Source organism: Symphodus melops, assembly GCF_947650265.1.
Source record: "Symphodus melops genome assembly, chromosome: 8".
In the NCBI taxonomy this organism is placed as follows: Eukaryota; Metazoa; Chordata; class Actinopteri; order Labriformes; family Labridae; genus Symphodus; species Symphodus melops.
The window spans coordinates 26,235,570-26,254,046 of NC_136698.1; the positions used below are offsets into that span (position 1 = coordinate 26,235,570).

The 18,477-nt window shown below is 39.5% G+C and overlaps 1 protein-coding gene across 1 annotated transcript; it reads right to left on the reverse strand.

The window, feature by feature from the left end:
* Nucleotides 1-3,135: 3,135 nt before the first annotated feature.
* On the reverse strand, nucleotides 3,136-12,350 carry slc34a2b (solute carrier family 34 member 2b). Its single transcript, XM_079350515.1, has 14 exons — nucleotides 12,179-12,350; nucleotides 11,695-11,897; nucleotides 10,477-10,524; nucleotides 10,261-10,392; nucleotides 10,051-10,179; nucleotides 9,765-9,908; nucleotides 8,033-8,144; nucleotides 7,748-7,943; nucleotides 6,829-6,924; nucleotides 6,463-6,574; nucleotides 5,339-5,506; nucleotides 4,975-5,091; nucleotides 4,771-4,895; nucleotides 3,136-4,086 (listed from the first exon to the last, which is right to left on the reverse strand). Exons 3-14 carry the CDS (start codon nucleotides 10,520-10,522, stop codon nucleotides 3,544-3,546), a joined length of 1,920 nt encoding a protein of 639 aa, XP_079206641.1. The 5' UTR covers nucleotides 10,523-10,524; nucleotides 11,695-11,897; nucleotides 12,179-12,350; the 3' UTR covers nucleotides 3,136-3,543.
* Nucleotides 12,351-18,477: the final 6,127 nt, after the last annotated feature.

An 18,477-nucleotide genomic window follows, 5' to 3' on the forward strand; every position in this document is an offset into this window, starting at 1 on the left:
TTCAGATTAATAACGTGTCCATTGCGGTGCAGTGTACGGGGGGACACAACAGCCAAACACAGCCCAAGCAGATGGGCTGTGTCTGGGATGTTTGCAAATTTGCATCGTTAGTCTGCACACACACACACACACACACACACACGCTCACACACACACACACAGTTACAGCAGATCCCAGAGCTGATTCCCCAACTGCGCAAGCTGTTAAAACAGCATTTGGAATCACCATGGCAACAGCAGGCATGCCTGTTTGGATGCATTTCCGTCCTCCATCACGCAAGTTATCAATGACAACAAACATCTGCAGGAGATATCTGCGAACCTCCAGCTGACTGGGAATAATTGTTCCGATTTAGCTGCCAGTTAGCGGAGCTTTAACTTCCATCAGTTGCAGTTTTCAAAGGAAACTTCAAAGGAAAATGTTGAATTGTCAAAGCTCCATCCTGATTTATCTCGTAGGCTTCAGCGTGAGCATGTCATTGGTGAGCTGGGGGTGTACATTATAAACTAATCTCCCAGTGTCTCACATTGTGAGATGACATTCCAACATGAAATGTAAGCAGTCACATAGTGCATGCTGCACAGACAGATCTTTTTGTGACGAGAGATACTGTTTGAAACAGACATTTAGATTTGCCAACTGACTGAGGTAGATCAGCCGTCTTTAAAGAAAACCTGTTGTTTTAATCAGTGGAGTCAGGCAGGTATGAATAGAGAAATGTAACAGATATTTCCAGTTAAGAACAGAAATATTCTTCTAAAAAAAAAAAAAGGTTTTACGTAGGGATCTTTTCTGTAATGCTGCCAGACACTAAGAACAACAATCTGAGCAAGTCAGTGAAAAAAAACAAAAAAACCCTCCAGCTCCTTCACTGGACATACTTCAGTCAGAAGCACTTTACCTTACATGCTTCATGGCTGCTGACTCGAGAAATCACCTGGAGCATTTCAAAAACCTTTTATAACATGAGTCATTTAGATCCCAACATGTAAAAATAACCTTCCAGGTTTAGGTCTGCATTTCTTTCACTTTCACTCTGAAGGGAAGGATCCTCAATATCGTCACAATTTTCCATTTTCTACTTCAGAATCTACTTACTGTGTATCAATATCTAAAATAGACCTGCAAGTTCAGGCTGCAGGAGCAAATCAATGAGCTGTGAAACAATCTGTAAATGTCCTAACATTTATATATATTGTCACAAAGACAGACCCTTTTAAAGTCTGTTATCTGAGCCGTTCTTTGTGTGAAGTTTTGATGAGAGCAGCTTTAAACCGAGTCAGGTCATTATGCATCGTAGTCCTCCTCCTGTTTACTGCGGCTCTGAGTCGCTCTGCACCTCAGCAATTACTCTGTTTTTCAGCCGGCTGTTGTGTTTTTATCACTACAATAATTAACAGTGCTGCACAATGAATACCGATGAACCATAAACCCGATATGCAAGCACATCTTTGAAGTCCTCTACTCCCACTCAGGTGGCGATTATAAACCTCCACGTCTGAGTTGGGTGGAGCTCTACAGGAATCACACCGGGTCACCCAACTCTGTGAACCAACAACAGTGTTAGACAGTTGAATCTTCACATTGTAACAAGTGCAATAAAACCAAGAAGACAGTCAATACAGAGAGTGGGAGAAATAAGGAAAAACTAATAAAAAACACCTGCAGCTTAATGAGTGTGTAGGGCCAAAATTCAAGAAGAAAGAGTGTTAAAAAATACACTTTACAGTACAATATTTACTGCTGGATCAGATGACTCTGCTTGTCCGAGTGTTGAATTATTGCAGTAAAGGACGTTTTTCAGTCTATTCTCAGTAATGTTTAAGATTCGTGCTGGTCACAGTGGATCTCAGAGGAAATGTCCAAAACATATAAATGGATTTTCTGACACTTCTGCTCTGGTTTCATGGGAATGCACAGCTACAAGTTCCTTCAAGTGAACACAGAGAGTATCCAACAATTACAGCTATAAAGGCAGCAGCGTGTCGGGAGGTCTGCTTCATCTAACTAGTAACAGTAGCTCTGAGTGTAGCGTGTAATAACACAGTCAGGGTTACTCAGCTGCAGTTTGATAAGTGACACTGACTTTTCCACAGAAAGACTTTACAGCTGATTTCCCATCCAATGTGGGAGTGAAATAACAAGAGTTTTTCTGGAGATGTGATGTGCTCTTCCTGTCATCGGCATCTTTAAGATATCAATATAAACGTGTTCATTCAGAGTCACCAACAAACTGTGGTTTGTATTTTTGCTCCCATCTCCTTGAGGGCTTTAATGTTCTTTTTGAGTTGCCTTATGTTCATTTTATAAATGTATATTGTTTTGCCTGCAGTATTTTTAATGCCACTTTAAATGTTCTTCCACTTTTAACATATCAAACTGGCTTTAAATGAGAAAGTTTACACTCTGAAAATGTGACGAGCTCAGGATGTGACAAAGATCTAAACGTTTAGATCTCTATCATCATTAGATATTTGAAGGCTATCCACTTGTTCTGAGATCACACAGGAGGGACATGTCGACTGATGACTCGTTAAATAAATCATCTGAATTTTAACTATATAACACTTTTAACGACATATTAACTATATATGCACTTTGACTCTTTTAATATTAAAGGAGTTTTATTATTTTACAGCTTTTGGTTAAATCTTCTCTTTCATTTGTAAATGTTTGTTTCCTTGTGTCTTGTGTGAAGCTCTTAATATTGATCAAGTAAACTTAATGAGGTGATGCTAACTGGACTCACAAAGTCCCAGGACCATTCTTCCTGCTGTTACTGGTCCCAGTAAGGCTCAAATAAAGACTTTACACTTAATGACATGTCGGACGAATGTGTGTCTTATAAAACTTTGTAAAACTGATTCACAAGGGGAGGACGAGTTTCCTGGAGAAAATGGCTCTAAGTGAACTTTGCTTGTTTACTGTTTGAGGATCAATCTATGGAGAGAATGACTGTCAGCACACTTACAGCCTGTCAGTCTTCTGATCACTTGCTTGACCATTAATAACTGAGCAGACAATCAAATAAAGTTATTCAAATAACTTTGATATAACTGCACGATCAGGACTGTGTCGTCTGCCTGAAAGTGAGGCTACAGATACAGGGAAAAAAAAGCCACAACACTGCAATGTAAAAATATTAATTTATTTCATTTACAAATATTAAAGAGTCTTAAATAATGCATTATAACAAATGTCTTAGATGCTACATGAATGTTTTAAACGTAAAAGGTTTAAAGTTCAAAGAAGATAAAACCAAAAGGTCTTTTCATACATCTCATAAAAAATATAAAAATAAGTTGGCACCACCCAGAGTTAGCAGATAGTGATTCTGAGGAAAACACATCGTAAAATAAACATTATAGACACAACAAAACAAGAAGTTGATAATAATATGTCCAACCAGCAGGACGGGGAAAGAGTGTTGAACATGGAGTGCTTATCGACAAATCATCAACAGACCACACCCTGAGCAGGCAGGAACAATTACAAGTGTTTACATTATTGCATTGACTTTGGCGGATTTTCACTGGATAATCTTAAAACTGGGACGCTTTGATAATCTTTGGATCGTCGTCTCTTGTCAGGGTTGGATTGTCGTACATCTCCAGACTTTTCTTGCTGACGTCCGATACCATTTCTTCGTCCTGTTTGTTGCAGCAGTTGGAGCACCTGCAGCAGCAGCAGCAGTGTCTCCCGCAGAATCCGAACGTGGCGGTCAGCACGGCGTCCCACGGCTCCATGGAGTGCAGAGGAAGGGGCAGGAAGTCCCAGCTGCGGAGGCACCTGGGCAGGTAGTGACTGCAGCGAGACTGCATGACATTGACGATGATCACAAAGATCACCAGCACGACGACGGGGACGCCGACGCCCAGCAGGACCTGCCAGCCGGCCACCGACAGGCCGAACACGGTCAGAGGCAAGACCAGGAAGCAAAGGAGGAGGTAGATGGCGGCAAACCAGCGGTACTGCGCCGTGTGGTTCCCCAGACCTCTGGCCAGCCTGATGGGGATCCGCAAAAAGGGGATGGGATACCACAGAAGGATCCCAAAGATGTTGAAGAAAAAGTGACAAAGTGCAATCTAGGAAAAAAAAGACAGATAAAAATCAAACAAGGCTGAAAACACTGAAATAACAACTCCATCCATAGTCGAAGCGAACATTATTAATGGCCATTCCTTCTCGTCAAAGTCCAGAGTGACATCATTTTGGATCTTTTTTATTCCAGAATTCATAGATATGAAGTCCAACGTGATGTTAAAAGGGATAAAAGCAGGTAAACTACGGTCGAAGAGTCTGAAAACTGCATCAAAAATACATCAAACCATCAACAATTTATGCTAATCTGTTAAACTAGCTGGTCGCGGGGGCAGCAGTCTAAGCAGAGACACCCAGACTTCCCTCACCCCAGACACCTCCTCCAGCTCTTCCGGATAAGCGGCAGAAAATGGATGGATGGATGGATGTTAAACTAGCTTAACACAGGTGGAGCATTAGCTTCCGTCTGTGCCAGCGCAGCTCTTAACTTTAGCTAATTAGTAAACAAAGCTGTGCTGAGGCTGATGATAAAGTTCATTTTTAAAGTCATTAATTTCTAAAGCACGAGGCGCTGATGGCCCAGCGGTTAGGTAATGCCCTGTGTACAGACACTGTGGTCCTTCAAGCGGATGGCCTGGGTTCAAGTCTGACCTGTGGCTCCTTTCCCACAGTACTCTATTCATAACATAATAACACTATAACATATTCTGCTGAGGGTCATACTGTACCTGCAGGGAGTTGGCGAGAGTTTCTCCGGGACTAGCCATAGCAGCGAGTATCGCTGTGGTTGTGGTTCCGATGTTTGAACCCAGAGTCAGAGGATAGGCTCTCTCCAGGCTAATCACACCGATACCTGGTCCAAGTTTTAGATCAAGATTAGAGTCACGACTCGATACGGATAAAAACAGTCAAACAGGCAAAGTCGTACTTACCAACAAGAGGAGTGATAGCTGAGGTGAAGACGGAGCTGCTCTGGACGATAAACGTCATCCCTGCTCCCACCAAGATGGCGATGTATCCAGTAACCCAAGCGAAGGGGAAGGGGAAGTCTGATGTCAAACAGAAAGGTCAGAGGTAAGCAATAAACCTGGTGAAGAAAGGACATCACGACCCGAGCAGGCAGGATGTTTGTGCCTGAGCTTTCTTTGTCTCTATCAGCACGCGTCGATCGGACCTGGAGACGAGTCAGAAGCAGCAGGAGACGCTGTACCTGTGATGCTCATCAAGCATCACCATGGAGGCTGATGTGCTGACTATCACACAGGAGGATTTTTTATTTATTTATTTTTTTTGTACCTGTGTTGAGCACCTTCTTGATGACCACAGCCACCTGCCCCTTCAGCATGGAGTTGAGCAGCTTGACGATGAGGATGAGGCAGGAGCAGAGGACGAGCAGAGACAGAGCCAGGAGGATGAGACCCACAGCCAGGTCAGGCAGGTTGACATTGACAAACAGATGTCTACCTGCAAAGAGACGACGGACATGAGGGTTCACTCTCGCTGAAAATAGCTCCATGTACATGAGTCACTTCACAGCCGAGCTTGTTTGATAAATAGAGCTGATAAAAATAAATATTATAGGACACACTGAGGGCCTGGCTCACTGAATGTGGATTGCAGCTGATTGAAGCTCCAAAGATTTACTGCCTCTCCCTGCTGAGTCTAATGCTCTCACTCTTATTCACAAACCACACGGGGGTATTCACATGCAAAAACACATAAAACTCGTTCCTGCTCTTTGCAGATTGCTCTTTTGTTTTTGGGTCTGAATGTGGAGAAAATTTGCACCTTCACAAGCCTGTGCTCCCCTGCTGACAAAGCACATGTTTACCCACATAGAGATGATGAGCTTTATGGCTGAGGAGCGTTTTCCAAGTTTATTTATAAAACATAAGGGCCAGCCATAAAACAAAAAAAGAAATTGGGATATAATTTTCCCTGTTTTAAAAAAAAAGCTTTCTGCTGGAATGCATTAGAGAAGGGAAACATGAAGACAAAACAATGGCGCCACACGTTTGGATGACGTGTTAAGTGGCTGATTGCCTCAGACTGTTTATACAGATAAACAGCTATTTAACTGTAAAGTTTGTGCGTTTCATCCTTTACAAATACCATCTCTCAGTCAGGTTTGTTGCTCTTACTGTGCGCGGCCGTTGGGGTCGTATGTGATGCTTCAATAACAAAGCATGAATAGACCTATTGAGCAGGCAGAAGGCTCTGAGAGGTTTGAGCTGAGTCACTACAAGGACTCAAAGGTACTCATTGTGCAGACATCAGAGGGTCGGCATGAAGAGGCCCGTTGTGTCTCATGTTCCAGCGAGCTTCAGTGGATCAGGTAATCCTAATTGCTTTGTAAATGTGTTTCCCCCCCCCCCCCTCTTTCCTTCACCGTGGGCATTCACTAATGGAAGCATGCTTACATTTCTCCAGGTTTATGGTGGAAGACGAGTTCATCTGGGTCCAGGTCTGGTTTCCCTCCTCCCAGCAGAGACCTCCGGTGGTGCAGTTCTCCACCGTTGTGTTCCAGAAAGACTGAGAGACGGAAAAAAACAGCTTTCAAAAACACAACACAGAGGTAATCTCTCAATGATCACACACCTTTTATGAAATAACACACTCTCAAAGGATGATCTAACAAAAGAATCACTGCGGTCACCAAACAATGAGGACAATATCAGTCATTAAGAGACAAAAGCAGAGTGACCACAGCTTCATCACATGTTTTTACTGCTTCTATTTTCAGCAGGTGGCAGACTAACACTTAACGCCTGCGAGGCGGCTCTCACCGTGTTTGTGTATTTTTTGCACCACACTTTGATCAGACTCTTGTTTTGAGCTTCTGGGTCGTTGGTTGCGATGCCAGTGATCACCGATTTGTCCAGCTGAGGAGCACAAAACACACAAATAACATAAACCTTTACAATAACACTGCATGTTCTGTGATGTAAAAGTTAGTTAGTAACTTATTATAAGCCAAATTCATCGGACAAATACAGAACAGAGTCAGGATTTAAAAATGCCAATGTTTTTAAATGCTGTTAGATCTGATATCTACATTTTAAACTCATGTTCAGTTAAGACACTTGGCAAGAAGAGATAAGTCCCCATATAATCAACAAATCAGCCATTAATATTTTGCTATTAATATTTTGAAAAAGATCTTTATCCAAACTCCTCAGGTAAATGTAAAAGCTGTTTTTGCTCAGATGAGAGTTTTTAGCAGAAACCTTTTTCACCATTTTTAGTTTATAATAAAAATTTAAAATAAAAAGTTCTTTTTGTTGAACAGGATTTTTTTCAGTGATTGAATAACACGGACTGGAGGACATTTTTCTTTTGCATGTCAGTTCATTTAAAAGCTTTTTTTTTTCACCCTTGTTTTCGTTCCATTTTAATTGATAGCAAATTAATTCAGACAAAGTGCCAATGAAGGTTATTGTTACAAAGGATCTACCAAGGTCCACAGATGTCTGTTTTTAATCGAGCTTTTCTTAATTCAAAGTTTTCTGTAACTGGTTTATGAAAAACACTTTAAAGTGTGAACAGCCTTTTCCCCTTCAACAACATTATCCGTTTTCCTTTTCATCGTCTGTTTAAAGTTCCTCCTGCAAGGTGAGCCTACTTTTTTATCTTCCTACACAAGCACAAACTTTTTTGCCACTTTAAGTGTCTTTAAATAATCTCTGATTTTTTTTTAGACTCTACCTGGATGATGGAGTCAGTGAGGGGGTCTGTGATCACGTTGAGCAGGTCGGGAGCATCCTCTCCAGTCTGAATGTTGAAGGATTTGATTAAATGGTAGGTGATCTTGTACAGAACACCTGTGGCCGCTTCCAGAGGCAGAAGAATCAGCACAGACAGCCAGTTGAAGAAGTCATGGACGGTGGCACCAGCAAAAGCCCTGGAAGTGAACAAACACTGTATATAACATGTAGCTGTATATAATATAACTGTATATTATTCTGTTCATCATTTAAAGCACTGATTTACCTGCGGAATTCATTTCTGTCTCCTGCCTGCATCATGGCCACGATGGTGTTGGTGACAGATGTTCCAATGTTGGCGCCCATGATGATTGGCACGGCAGACTTCACATCCAGCACTGAAGATTGTGAGTATCATTATGTTTATGTGCAATACACTTGGCTCCTTATCTTCGGTATCATATGAGACTTAAGAGGACTGTTTGTGGACTCTTACTTTGAAGCCTGAAGTTAAACTTTATGGCAGTCACTGGTTTTTTTTAATTTCTTTTTTTCAGTCCTGAATGACCAAATTAGGCGAGTGGGCGGTGACAAGGTGAGAGATTGAGATCATAAACTGATCAGGAAAAAGGTTTACTGACATGGTGATAAACCAGCCAAGAAGCAGGCTAATTATCTTGTGTATTTCCTTCATGTATTTTCTTGTATTGGCCCTTCTGGACTTTAAAAAAAAATCATAGACTGTATGAAACATGGACTTGGTCTCAGTGATGTCACCCATGGGTTCCTTTCTTTTCTAGACTTTTGAAGTTAACGGGTGGTGGTCGCAACATTAGAAATGCTGACTCAAACTAACTTGTGGTCAATCCATTGACATTGAAAGATGCAGAGCTGAGGCGGCTACAAACACAACATGCCCGTCTGTTCATCGGTTAGCTACACCTGTATAATCATATCTATTAGCATTAATATTATCACAACGGATGAGCTACTTCAAAAAAAAGTTGTATTAGACTTTTCAGTGGTCACATAATATATATATATATATACCGTAAATTCCGGACTATTGAGCGCACCTGGATATAAGCCACACCGGCTAAAAATAGGTAAAAAAAATTTATTTGTACATATATAAGCCGCACTTGTGTCCACGTTATAACAAGAGCTTTTATGCTTTTAATGAAATACGTACTACTGGTAACATCCGCAAATATGAAGCCTACTGTAAATCCTTTATCAAACAGTGTCTGTAACGCGGCTGCTGAAAAAGATTACCGTAATACATTTCACAAGAAAAAGTCCATCCATTCACTGCCTCAGAATGACTTCATTACTCACTTCCTCAGTCTCTTTTTCGTTGTCGCTGTCAGTGTCAACTTTACGTGCAGCAGCTCTATTTCCTTCTTTGACAGCCAGGTCGATCGCCTTTAACTTGAAAGCTGCATCATAAGTATTTCTCCGTGTGTTTTCCATGATGAGGGTGCGTGCATGAAGCGCAAAATGACTGATATTAAGATCCGATGTGACGAAGTCAAATGTTTTTGCGGCACAAGCTCATTGTCCCGCAAGAAAAATCCATAAATAGGCCGCATCGTTTTAAAAGCCGCAGTGTTAAAAACCGCGACAAAAAGTAGCGGCTTATAGTCCGAAATTTACGGTATATATATATATATATATATATATATATATATATATATATATATATATATATATATATATATATATATATATATATATATTCAGTGGCATGTTAATATAGCTGCTGATGGGACATCCTTGGCTTTTTGCAGCCAGCCTCATGTGGTCACTGCAGGTCATGTGGTCAGCACTGGCTTCAACTTTAAACACTGTTTAATTTATAAAAAAACAATTATATAAGTTATAAAACAATTTATAAAACAATTATATAAGTTTAGTCTTATTTAAAATAAAAATTAAAAAAACACACAAAAATAGATGTTCTTTGTTGTGTGCATGTGTGTGTGTGTGTGTGTGTGTGTGTGTGTGTGCGTGCTTACATCCAGAGGACACCATGCTGACCACAATAGAGGAGGACGTGCTGGAGCTCTGCACCAGCACTGTGACTAACACACCGATCACCAGGCCGGCCACGGGGTTTGACAGCACTGCATTGTCCTGGAAGATGTCACCAGCAGCTTTGCCTGTTCAAAAAAAACAAAAACCCACACACAGGTCAAAAAGACTGTGCACACATCACATAAGCAGCACTTTACAGGACTTTGTAAATGAACCATTGCATTACAGGATAATACATTGAAATCTTTGGATCCTTTTTTTTTTTACCTCCGACCAGCTGAAAAGCCGAGCTGAGCACATCCAGCGAGCAGATGAACAGGTAGAGGAGGCTGAGCAGCACGACGAACTTCACAATCCCAGTCAGCACTCTCATAATCTTCCCTTTTGTGTCCAGCTCTGTCGAGGAAAACAAAAAGAGGGAATCAGAGTCAGTCACACACACACTGTGTGTGCAGTGATCATGGCGAGCTGTCTCACCTGACCACTTGACCCCCGTGTCTTTGAGCTCCGGGAGATCCCAGGCATCATCCTGGTCTTTGCCCTCATTCACAAGGTCCACGGTGGAGTACGCCGGCAGGATGGCCATGTCTTTAGACGGAGTGTTGTCATCTTATAGAGGACAGAAAGCAGGTTAGGTGTAACAAAAAAAAACAAAAAAACAAGTGTGAGGAGGGGAGAGAGGAAGGAACATACCGAGTCTGGGGGAGGAATCAGTCCCCACTTCTGGTCTTGGAGCCATGACTGTGAAGAGCACAGAACGGTACAACATGTTCAGACATAAAAAAATAAAGATAAGATTTTTCTTTTTAAGATTTTTTTTTTATCACATTTAATTATATTACTCAAGAAAATCAAAAGGAGCTGGTTTACTGCTGAGGGCTACACATAATGATGTGCTTTTCATACTGTAGCTTTATAAACAACTCAGTGTGACCAACTAATCTTCAAAACTTTAAAGATTCTCCAAAATCAGAAATGTTAAGAAGTCAGAAATCAAACGTTTTGCCTTCATGTCCATGTGCTGTCTTTTAAAAAGAAACTGACATTTTAAATAAATGCACAAACAATCACTGGAGCGGATCAACAGCATGAGAAACAAGTTAAAAGAGTTAAACTAAACTGAAGATGGAAAAGTGCACACCTAAAGGAAACATCATCATGAGGCTTTTGTTGTTGATATTGGTGATTTTTTTTCAGCCTCTCAAAAGAAAAAAATAATTTTTGAGGTAATCCATGTTAGTCCACAAACAATCCTTATTAGGCCTACATCTTTCTAACAGGAAGACATTTTGGACTGACTCTGCTGGACCTGGTGTAAACTTCCATCATGAAAAAACGAGTAAGAAAACATCAGTCTACTTTCAGACACGTCAAATAAATTGTACTCATTTTACTCAATTCTAAATTCTATTAAATAATTAAGCTGAACAGAAATGAGAAGGTGCTGGATCAGTAATTAGTGGTAAAGCAACAGTTAACCTTACACTATAAATCATACCGTACTTTGTCAAGGCACAGATTTTTATCCTTTAACAATTTGCAAAGACTAATTGTTAGAATAAAAATATCAAATGAAAGCTAGAAATTGACCAGCTTCACTCTGAAAAGTTTTGAACCATCGTTTGAACTTTGATATGAAATCCAAAACGCGGAAACAAAATAAAAGCTATTTGACTTCATGATCATCTATTTGGGCAGCTTTCCAAATAACGTCGTCTTTACGTGATATTTACCCTCTCACTCTGCTCCTGCAAACCTTTTTTTTTACACTTTCCCTCGATTACAGCGGCGTTCCGTGTTTCCATGCAGGCTCTCTCTCTCTCTCTCTCCCTCTCTCTCTCTCTCTCTCTCTCTCTCTCTCTCTCTCTCTCTCTCTCTCTCTCTCTCTCTCTCTCTCTCAGGAATACGCACCTGCTGCAGCGGAGCTCTGAGCGCTGAGTGGGTGAGGCTTCAGCTGAGACACCTGTTACTAATGTCCAGGGTGAGAGCTGCTTTTATAGACACACCGACACCCTCACACACACGCGCGCGCGCGCACACACACACACACACACACACACACACACAGTGTTGTCGGTTCAAAGGTCAAACATACATTTGCAGAGCACAGCCAGCTGTAAGATGAGTGTGTATGTGGGACAAACACACACACACACACACACACACACACACACCTACACACACACACACACACCTACACACACAGAGATAAGATGTCACCAACAATTCTCTCAACTCTGAGTTGGATAAAGCTTAGAAGTATGAAATAGATAAAATGTTAAAATGTAAAAAAAACAACAACCTTACAGCACGTCCAGCTGACATGTTTCTTCTTTTATAACAATGACAACACATTGGTCAACACATTTGGTAATCGCTAAAATAAAGAATTTACCTGTATGAAGAAAGTCCCTATTGTGGCTGAATACCTCTTTAAAAGCTTTCTCCAAACCACAGGTAGTTTAACGCTATGTAATGTGATATTTACAATTTAAAGAGCTGCCCCCTAGTGGTCATAAAAATGCCTAAAAAAGTTGCATTCCCACAGAACTATACTGGGCCCTGGTGGTGCTTGAAATTGTTTGGTGTTGTTTACACTTCCTACATTGTATATAAGTCAAAGCGATCGCCATGTAACCAGAAACTTAAACTTTCATGATTTGTGTTTTCAAAAATAAACCAATCAGGTTATGGTCACCAAGGCTCATTATCTTATTGGCCACATTTCTCTCATATTAATCTTAACTAGTCTTTAAAAGCTGCAACTTAGAAAAACATACAAGTCTTATCCTTATCGGGTCAATATTGTCATTTTAAACTATTTTTTTCTTTTTACATATTTTTGGGTCTTAATCACTGCTGGGAATAACTTACTATTAACTACATAACTACATAATTAATAACTACATAATTACCAAGAAACTCGGTGTAGGTGCACACAGGTTTGTTTGTTTTTAAGCGTGGCTAATTGGCAACCTCCGTCCTTGGTGAGGCTTTATGGAATAAAACAGAAGCGCTCGACTTTAAAAGTACAGAAATAGTGATTATAATGCAATACAAGTAGCGTACTAAAATATGGACAGAAAGTAAAATAACAAAGAGGCTGTTAGCGCTGCAGGGTATCCTTTGGGGCAATTACCACTGATGAAAGACATTAATAACAAGAGCATGTTTGTAAAAAGTTGACATGAATTATTCCTCCAGTAACAGACTCGTGTAATACAATGAAGGATGTTTTTTTTTAATCAGCAACAGAAACAGTTACGATGCCTCGCAGACGTCATTTTACCTCATTTAATAAAGGAGTTGCTGGTCTCTAGAGCTGCACAGATTTTTTTTTTATGACTTGTATGAATATTGGGTTATTTTTGAACGAAAACACTGAAGAATCAAACTAATCTGATCAAGGCAGCTCTGGACGAGCAGCTTCCATACCCTGCAAGGTAAAATGAGCGTTTTGGTGAATGGAGTTTAGAGTCTTTAAAGGGAAAAAGGTGTTTTGTTTGTGGTTTAAGGAGGATATTTTTCTCTTCTTGAGAAGGGTCTGTCTCTGTACGGATCCATTCTGTCACGTTGTCAGGCACAAAGACAAACTTGTTGTTAGCAACAAGCATTTTCACTGGACGTACTTTGATCAGTCATCTGCTCCCAAGGTTTAAAAATAGTCGAATCACCTCCTAGCATATGCATCCTTTTTTAATAATGTCTAACAGCACTGTAAGTAAGAACCCACATGCACACACACACACAAGCAAAGACACACACACAAGTTTACCACCCGTTAGATAATACCTTCATGTGCACACACGCTTGTGAACGCACGCTGCTCACATTTATTGCTTATTAGTTTATAGCGAGAGATATGAGTGAGATATCTTCATGGAATATCACATCTTAAATAAACGGTGTGTAAAGGAGTCAATGATCAACCCAGGATGATGTTTTGGTTACTCCCAAACTGCAATAAAACTATCTCCACAGATTTAATAGTGTACTTAAAAAGAGGGTGCTGTGAGTTCATGGGACTATCTAAAGTAAACTCAGATCACAGCTTTCTTTTTAAGAAATATAAGAAAATCGGTTCAGATGTTTTGCTGATTCACGTGTGTTTGATTGGAAAGAAACAGAGCTGAGAACAGCGGATGATTTAACGGTAAAAGTGGGACTCGCATGACAGTTCCTGTAAGAAATCCTCCCATTCCTGTACTTAAGAGATGATGCTTTCTTTGAGAAATTCTCCAGTGACTTCACTCTCTGAAAATAGGCCGCTTTAACAGTCCCAAGTGATGCTGTTTAATCTACTTTGGTCACCAGAGTTAGTTTAATGTGTGAAGTACTCCCCACAGTTTGATCCCTGCATGGTGTAAAAGGGTTTTTTAGGCTCTTAGCTTCATGTTTGAACAGACTGTCACAGGCCGCCTAAGAACCTTTTATCACATCACAAATAAAAAAAAACACACAGCAGACATCTGAATAAAACTGAAGGAGAAAATGAAAATAAAGTCTTTGTTATTCTAATTAGCCTTAAGAGTGTTAGCAACACTCCCAGGTGATCTAAAGTGTGTATCATCCCGCTTCATAACAACAGCTTATGACCAACAATCATTACACCCAATTACAGCAAATGATATCACAGCAGCTCAAGGACCATCGGGTACACAGTATTCATCAAAACACCTAAAAGGAAGACGCCTAGTAATTAAATGTACCTACAAATACATGATGTACATGATACGAACGTGTTTTTCTAAATACGTGAACAAATAAAATGTGTCATTAAATGAGAGTAAAATGTCTCCAGTAAAACGTCAAAGCGTTGTCATCACAATTTGACGTGTTAAACAATCGAATGCTGTGTTTATGTCGGCTGTAATCAAGACCACATTCAACTTTGAATCAAGCAGATTCAAATTCCCTCATTTTGGTTTATCAGCAGGTTACTTGTCTCCCTTCATTGTGTTTCCTTAGAGCAACCACTGTCTACACTGCACTACATCTTATTCAATTCAATTTAAAAAAACTTTATTTGTCCCCTGGCGGACAATTCAAAGTCACACAACGCAGTAAACCAAAAAAAAAAAGAGTCAACAAAAGTATAAAGTGTGAAGATGTAAGTACAAAGTTAAAATATAATATGATAAACCATATTTTGGAATAAGCTGCTTATCTTTACAGTAAGTTTGTAAAACACCTGTCTGTCCGTTAAATGTATTTTTATGTTTCGCTCTTTTTTTTAAAATGTTTTTTTTAACTTCTTATCGGGGTCGACTCACTTGGCAGTCGTTTCCCTTATTTCAGTAAAGTGTCTGAAATTTATTTATGATGGAAAAAATATTGTTTTTGAAATGGCATCTTTTATATGTTGGATATAAAAGAAGTGGACAGTGATCAGACTAAAGGTGTAAACAGATTAACTGTATATGCAGAACAAACAGATGTAAACTGAACTATAGTGAAGTAAATGGGAAATAAATATATACAGTATATACAGAGCTGTGTGTGCAGATACTCGATGATAAAGTGATAGTGGTGCATGATGGCACACACTAGAACAACAGACTAAATATATCCTGGAGCTAAAAAAGATAAATGCTAAACGAATAAAGTAACCGTAGTGCTGTGATGGATAAAGTGGAGACACTGATGATCCTTTTTGTCTCTTCATTCTGTAAATAATTAGATCAAAAGATCACGATTTTAAAAAATCAGAAATTAAATTAGAAAAAAATATATATTGTCAAAAATAAATACATTACATAAGGCCTGTGCATTACCAGGTAAATTACCAACCTTTTTTGATTAAAATTGTAATTTATTAATAAAATTGCTGACAGAGAAGAGAAGGTGTGAGAGAGTGCAGGCTCGGTGAAATGTTGACAGTCACTGGACATCGTGTATCACTGTGTTGAGTTTTGTTATTAGTTGTAGAAACTTTATTCATCACTGTGATCTGAACACTAAATCTGATTCCTCTTAAAGCTGTCTTAATAATAATGCTTTTCAAAGCACCTCATCCTTATAATTTCATTTGAACACATTGTCCTGTGTTTGTTTGGAATTGATTATGGAATTTAAATCACAGCTGATTTTTCTGACCTGATTTTTAAAGTTACTTCATATTTCCAAGAAATATGATACACAGTCACCTAAAATACCATAAAGGAATAATGTAACTTTAAATATTACTTTTTCATATCATACATTTTTAACTAATTTTAGCTTGATTGATGCACATCTTTTTAGAATACATACTGAAGCATGTTGAGGGATAAACAGTCTGTTTAAAGTAGTAAATTTCTTTTCATCTTCATTCATTCTTCAAATATTGCAAACTGCTTTTCAGAAGGAAAACATTCAGCCTTTAATTATCACGCAGAGCAACACAAAAGCCCCATTCAGCACCAAATTAATAATTAAAACACTGATAAATAATTTAGGTTCCACGTTATTGATTTATTTTGTGTTGGCGCCCAGAGGCTGAGCTCCTGATGTAATATCATGTGTGATCACTTTTTGATTAGAGCCCTTTATCCCTCTCTTCACACGATGAGAGCGTGACACTGGGCGTTCACAGCACACTTGCAGTACAGCGAAGCATCTCAGAAGCGCTTTATTTTACAGTTCCCTTGGCTGTTTATTGACTAACCCATTAGACTCGGTGCAATTTGAGTGAGACACCTGGAGACCCGCATACGATTGCAAAGATCAACGGAATCTTTTGCCTTAACCTTTGGAGTGCTGCTTTCATCGTCCTCCGCCCACTCACCAATCAAATGAATGCTGCTATTCCCGTAACCGAGCACAGGTGAATTATTAATGTACACCTTTCTGATTCAACCAACATGGAAGACCCCGTTTGTGATCATATTTCCACTCCTCCCCATTCTAAGCCTTGTTTTCCTCTACATTTTATACTCATCTTAAAGGCTTTGTTTTTCTCATGCGGGTTGGTAAGGTATCAAAGTCAATCATTTCCTTCAGGGTAACTGAGTTCATGAAAGCCTCCTGCCATGCTGGCACAGTCCACTGAGGGTCAAACTGTTGGCCCTCTTGTTACAGCCAGGGGCCGGCCTGCAGTACGACTCTGCACAGGCTGAGCTGTAATCCATAAAACCATAAAACTGTAAAAAGATCTCGCCATAACTGGTTGAACCTTCAAGGACGGTCAGACTGAGCGGCTACACACTGGACTTGGATGTCATAGAACTAGCAGTAATAATTATACACCATCAGATGGGGTAAATGGTAATAGGACAGAAAGGTTATCAGGGCGTAAAATGTATTTAATGATGTACAGTTTTATGCTTTGGTTCATATCATTGGATGTCTGTTAATCACGTGAGTTAACATTAAATGTCTCTGAAATAAACAAAATCGTCCTCATAACAAAGAATTTAGAAAGGAAGTTTAAATCCGCAACTTTAAAAAAGCTTGTTCAAGAGTAACTTGTTTTGCTGGTTAGAAACTTTCTGTGGGCGTGGCCAATCACATCGACGCTTGACGACTGTATCTCAAGACTCTTTCCAGTTCTTTACAATGACAGAACTAAACTTCTACCATCAATTCAACTAAACACCATCAGCTTAAGCTGTTTGATCAACGACCTGAACTGCACTTTATATCCAAATATCAACAAATGCTTTCATCACAACTTGGCCCGCTAACGATGCTTGGTACGAGCAACTGAGTGATTGAAGTACGTCTAATTCAAACTCAACAGATTCTTAAGTATAAGTAAAGTTTATTTATATAACCCCTTTAAAGAGCAGACGTCACAAAGTGCTTCACAAAACAAAAACCACACAGAGATAATACAAACAGATGGGTCGTCAGCTGCTTTTTAAAAGTGTCCACAGAGGTCCAGGCTCTCAGTTCTGTGGAAGGACACTTCCAAAATTTAGGAGCCAAAACCTCAAAGACACAGTCTCCTTTATTTATTTATTTATTCCTTGTTTGAGCCTGAAATGTAATAACTGTTCGATAATGCTGAGCCCAAAATGTTGGAACTTTTTGCCCTTTTTAATTAATCCATTGAGATCAAGAGCTCTTTCACGAGGACGACCTGGCCGAGAGGGCAGCAGCACACGTCATAATAAATAGAACTAGAGTACAAATTAAGTTGCCTCCCCCAAATAACGTTTTTTGAATTGAGTTAAGTCGTTGCATTTTTGCTTAGTTGTTATATTATGGTGCAGGAAACATATTTTTCTCCCAATAATGAAACAACTTCATGTTAACACAAATAATGTGACATTATCGAACAGTTATTACGGTTCATTTATTACAGTTATTACGGTTCACTGAAGTGACACTAAGGCATGTAAACAGAGCATCACAAAGACAATGTTTCAGAATTTCTATTGAAGCTCATTTCTGATGCTACACTACATTTATTGCAAACCCAAATTACATGCATTAAAACTTTTTAGGAATTGGGTCAACAGTGGCTTTAACATGCAGAAATTACTCAAACAAGTTCTTCAGGTTTAACTAAAAAACTTTTTTTTAAAGGTTTGCTTTTCTTTAATTTATTTTAAATTAGCTTAACTAGCTATTACAAATAAAATGAGAGCGTGGAAAATGTCATTTTATCAAGGCAGTGGCTCAATGCTCAGGCTGTGGAGGACATCTTGGAGACACACGTGTGATGAGAGGATGAATGAGGGGGCTATGTGAACATGTTGCATTAATATT

What these genes read in the sequence shown, in the direction of transcription:
- slc34a2b (XM_079350515.1), bottom strand. Translation starts at nt 10,522, where the DNA reads ATGGCTCCAAGACCAGAAGTGGGGACTGATTCCTCCCCCAGACTCG. An exon ending in GACAGAAATGAATTCCGCAG is followed by an intron (nt 7,944 to 8,032) that starts GTAAATCAGTGC and finishes GTTCACTTCCAG; the next exon opens with GGCTTTTGCTGGTGCCACCG. An exon ending in CACCATAAACCTGGAGAAAT is followed by an intron (nt 5,507 to 6,462) that starts GTAAGCATGCTT and finishes GTCTCTTTGCAG; the next exon opens with GTAGACATCTGTTTGTCAAT.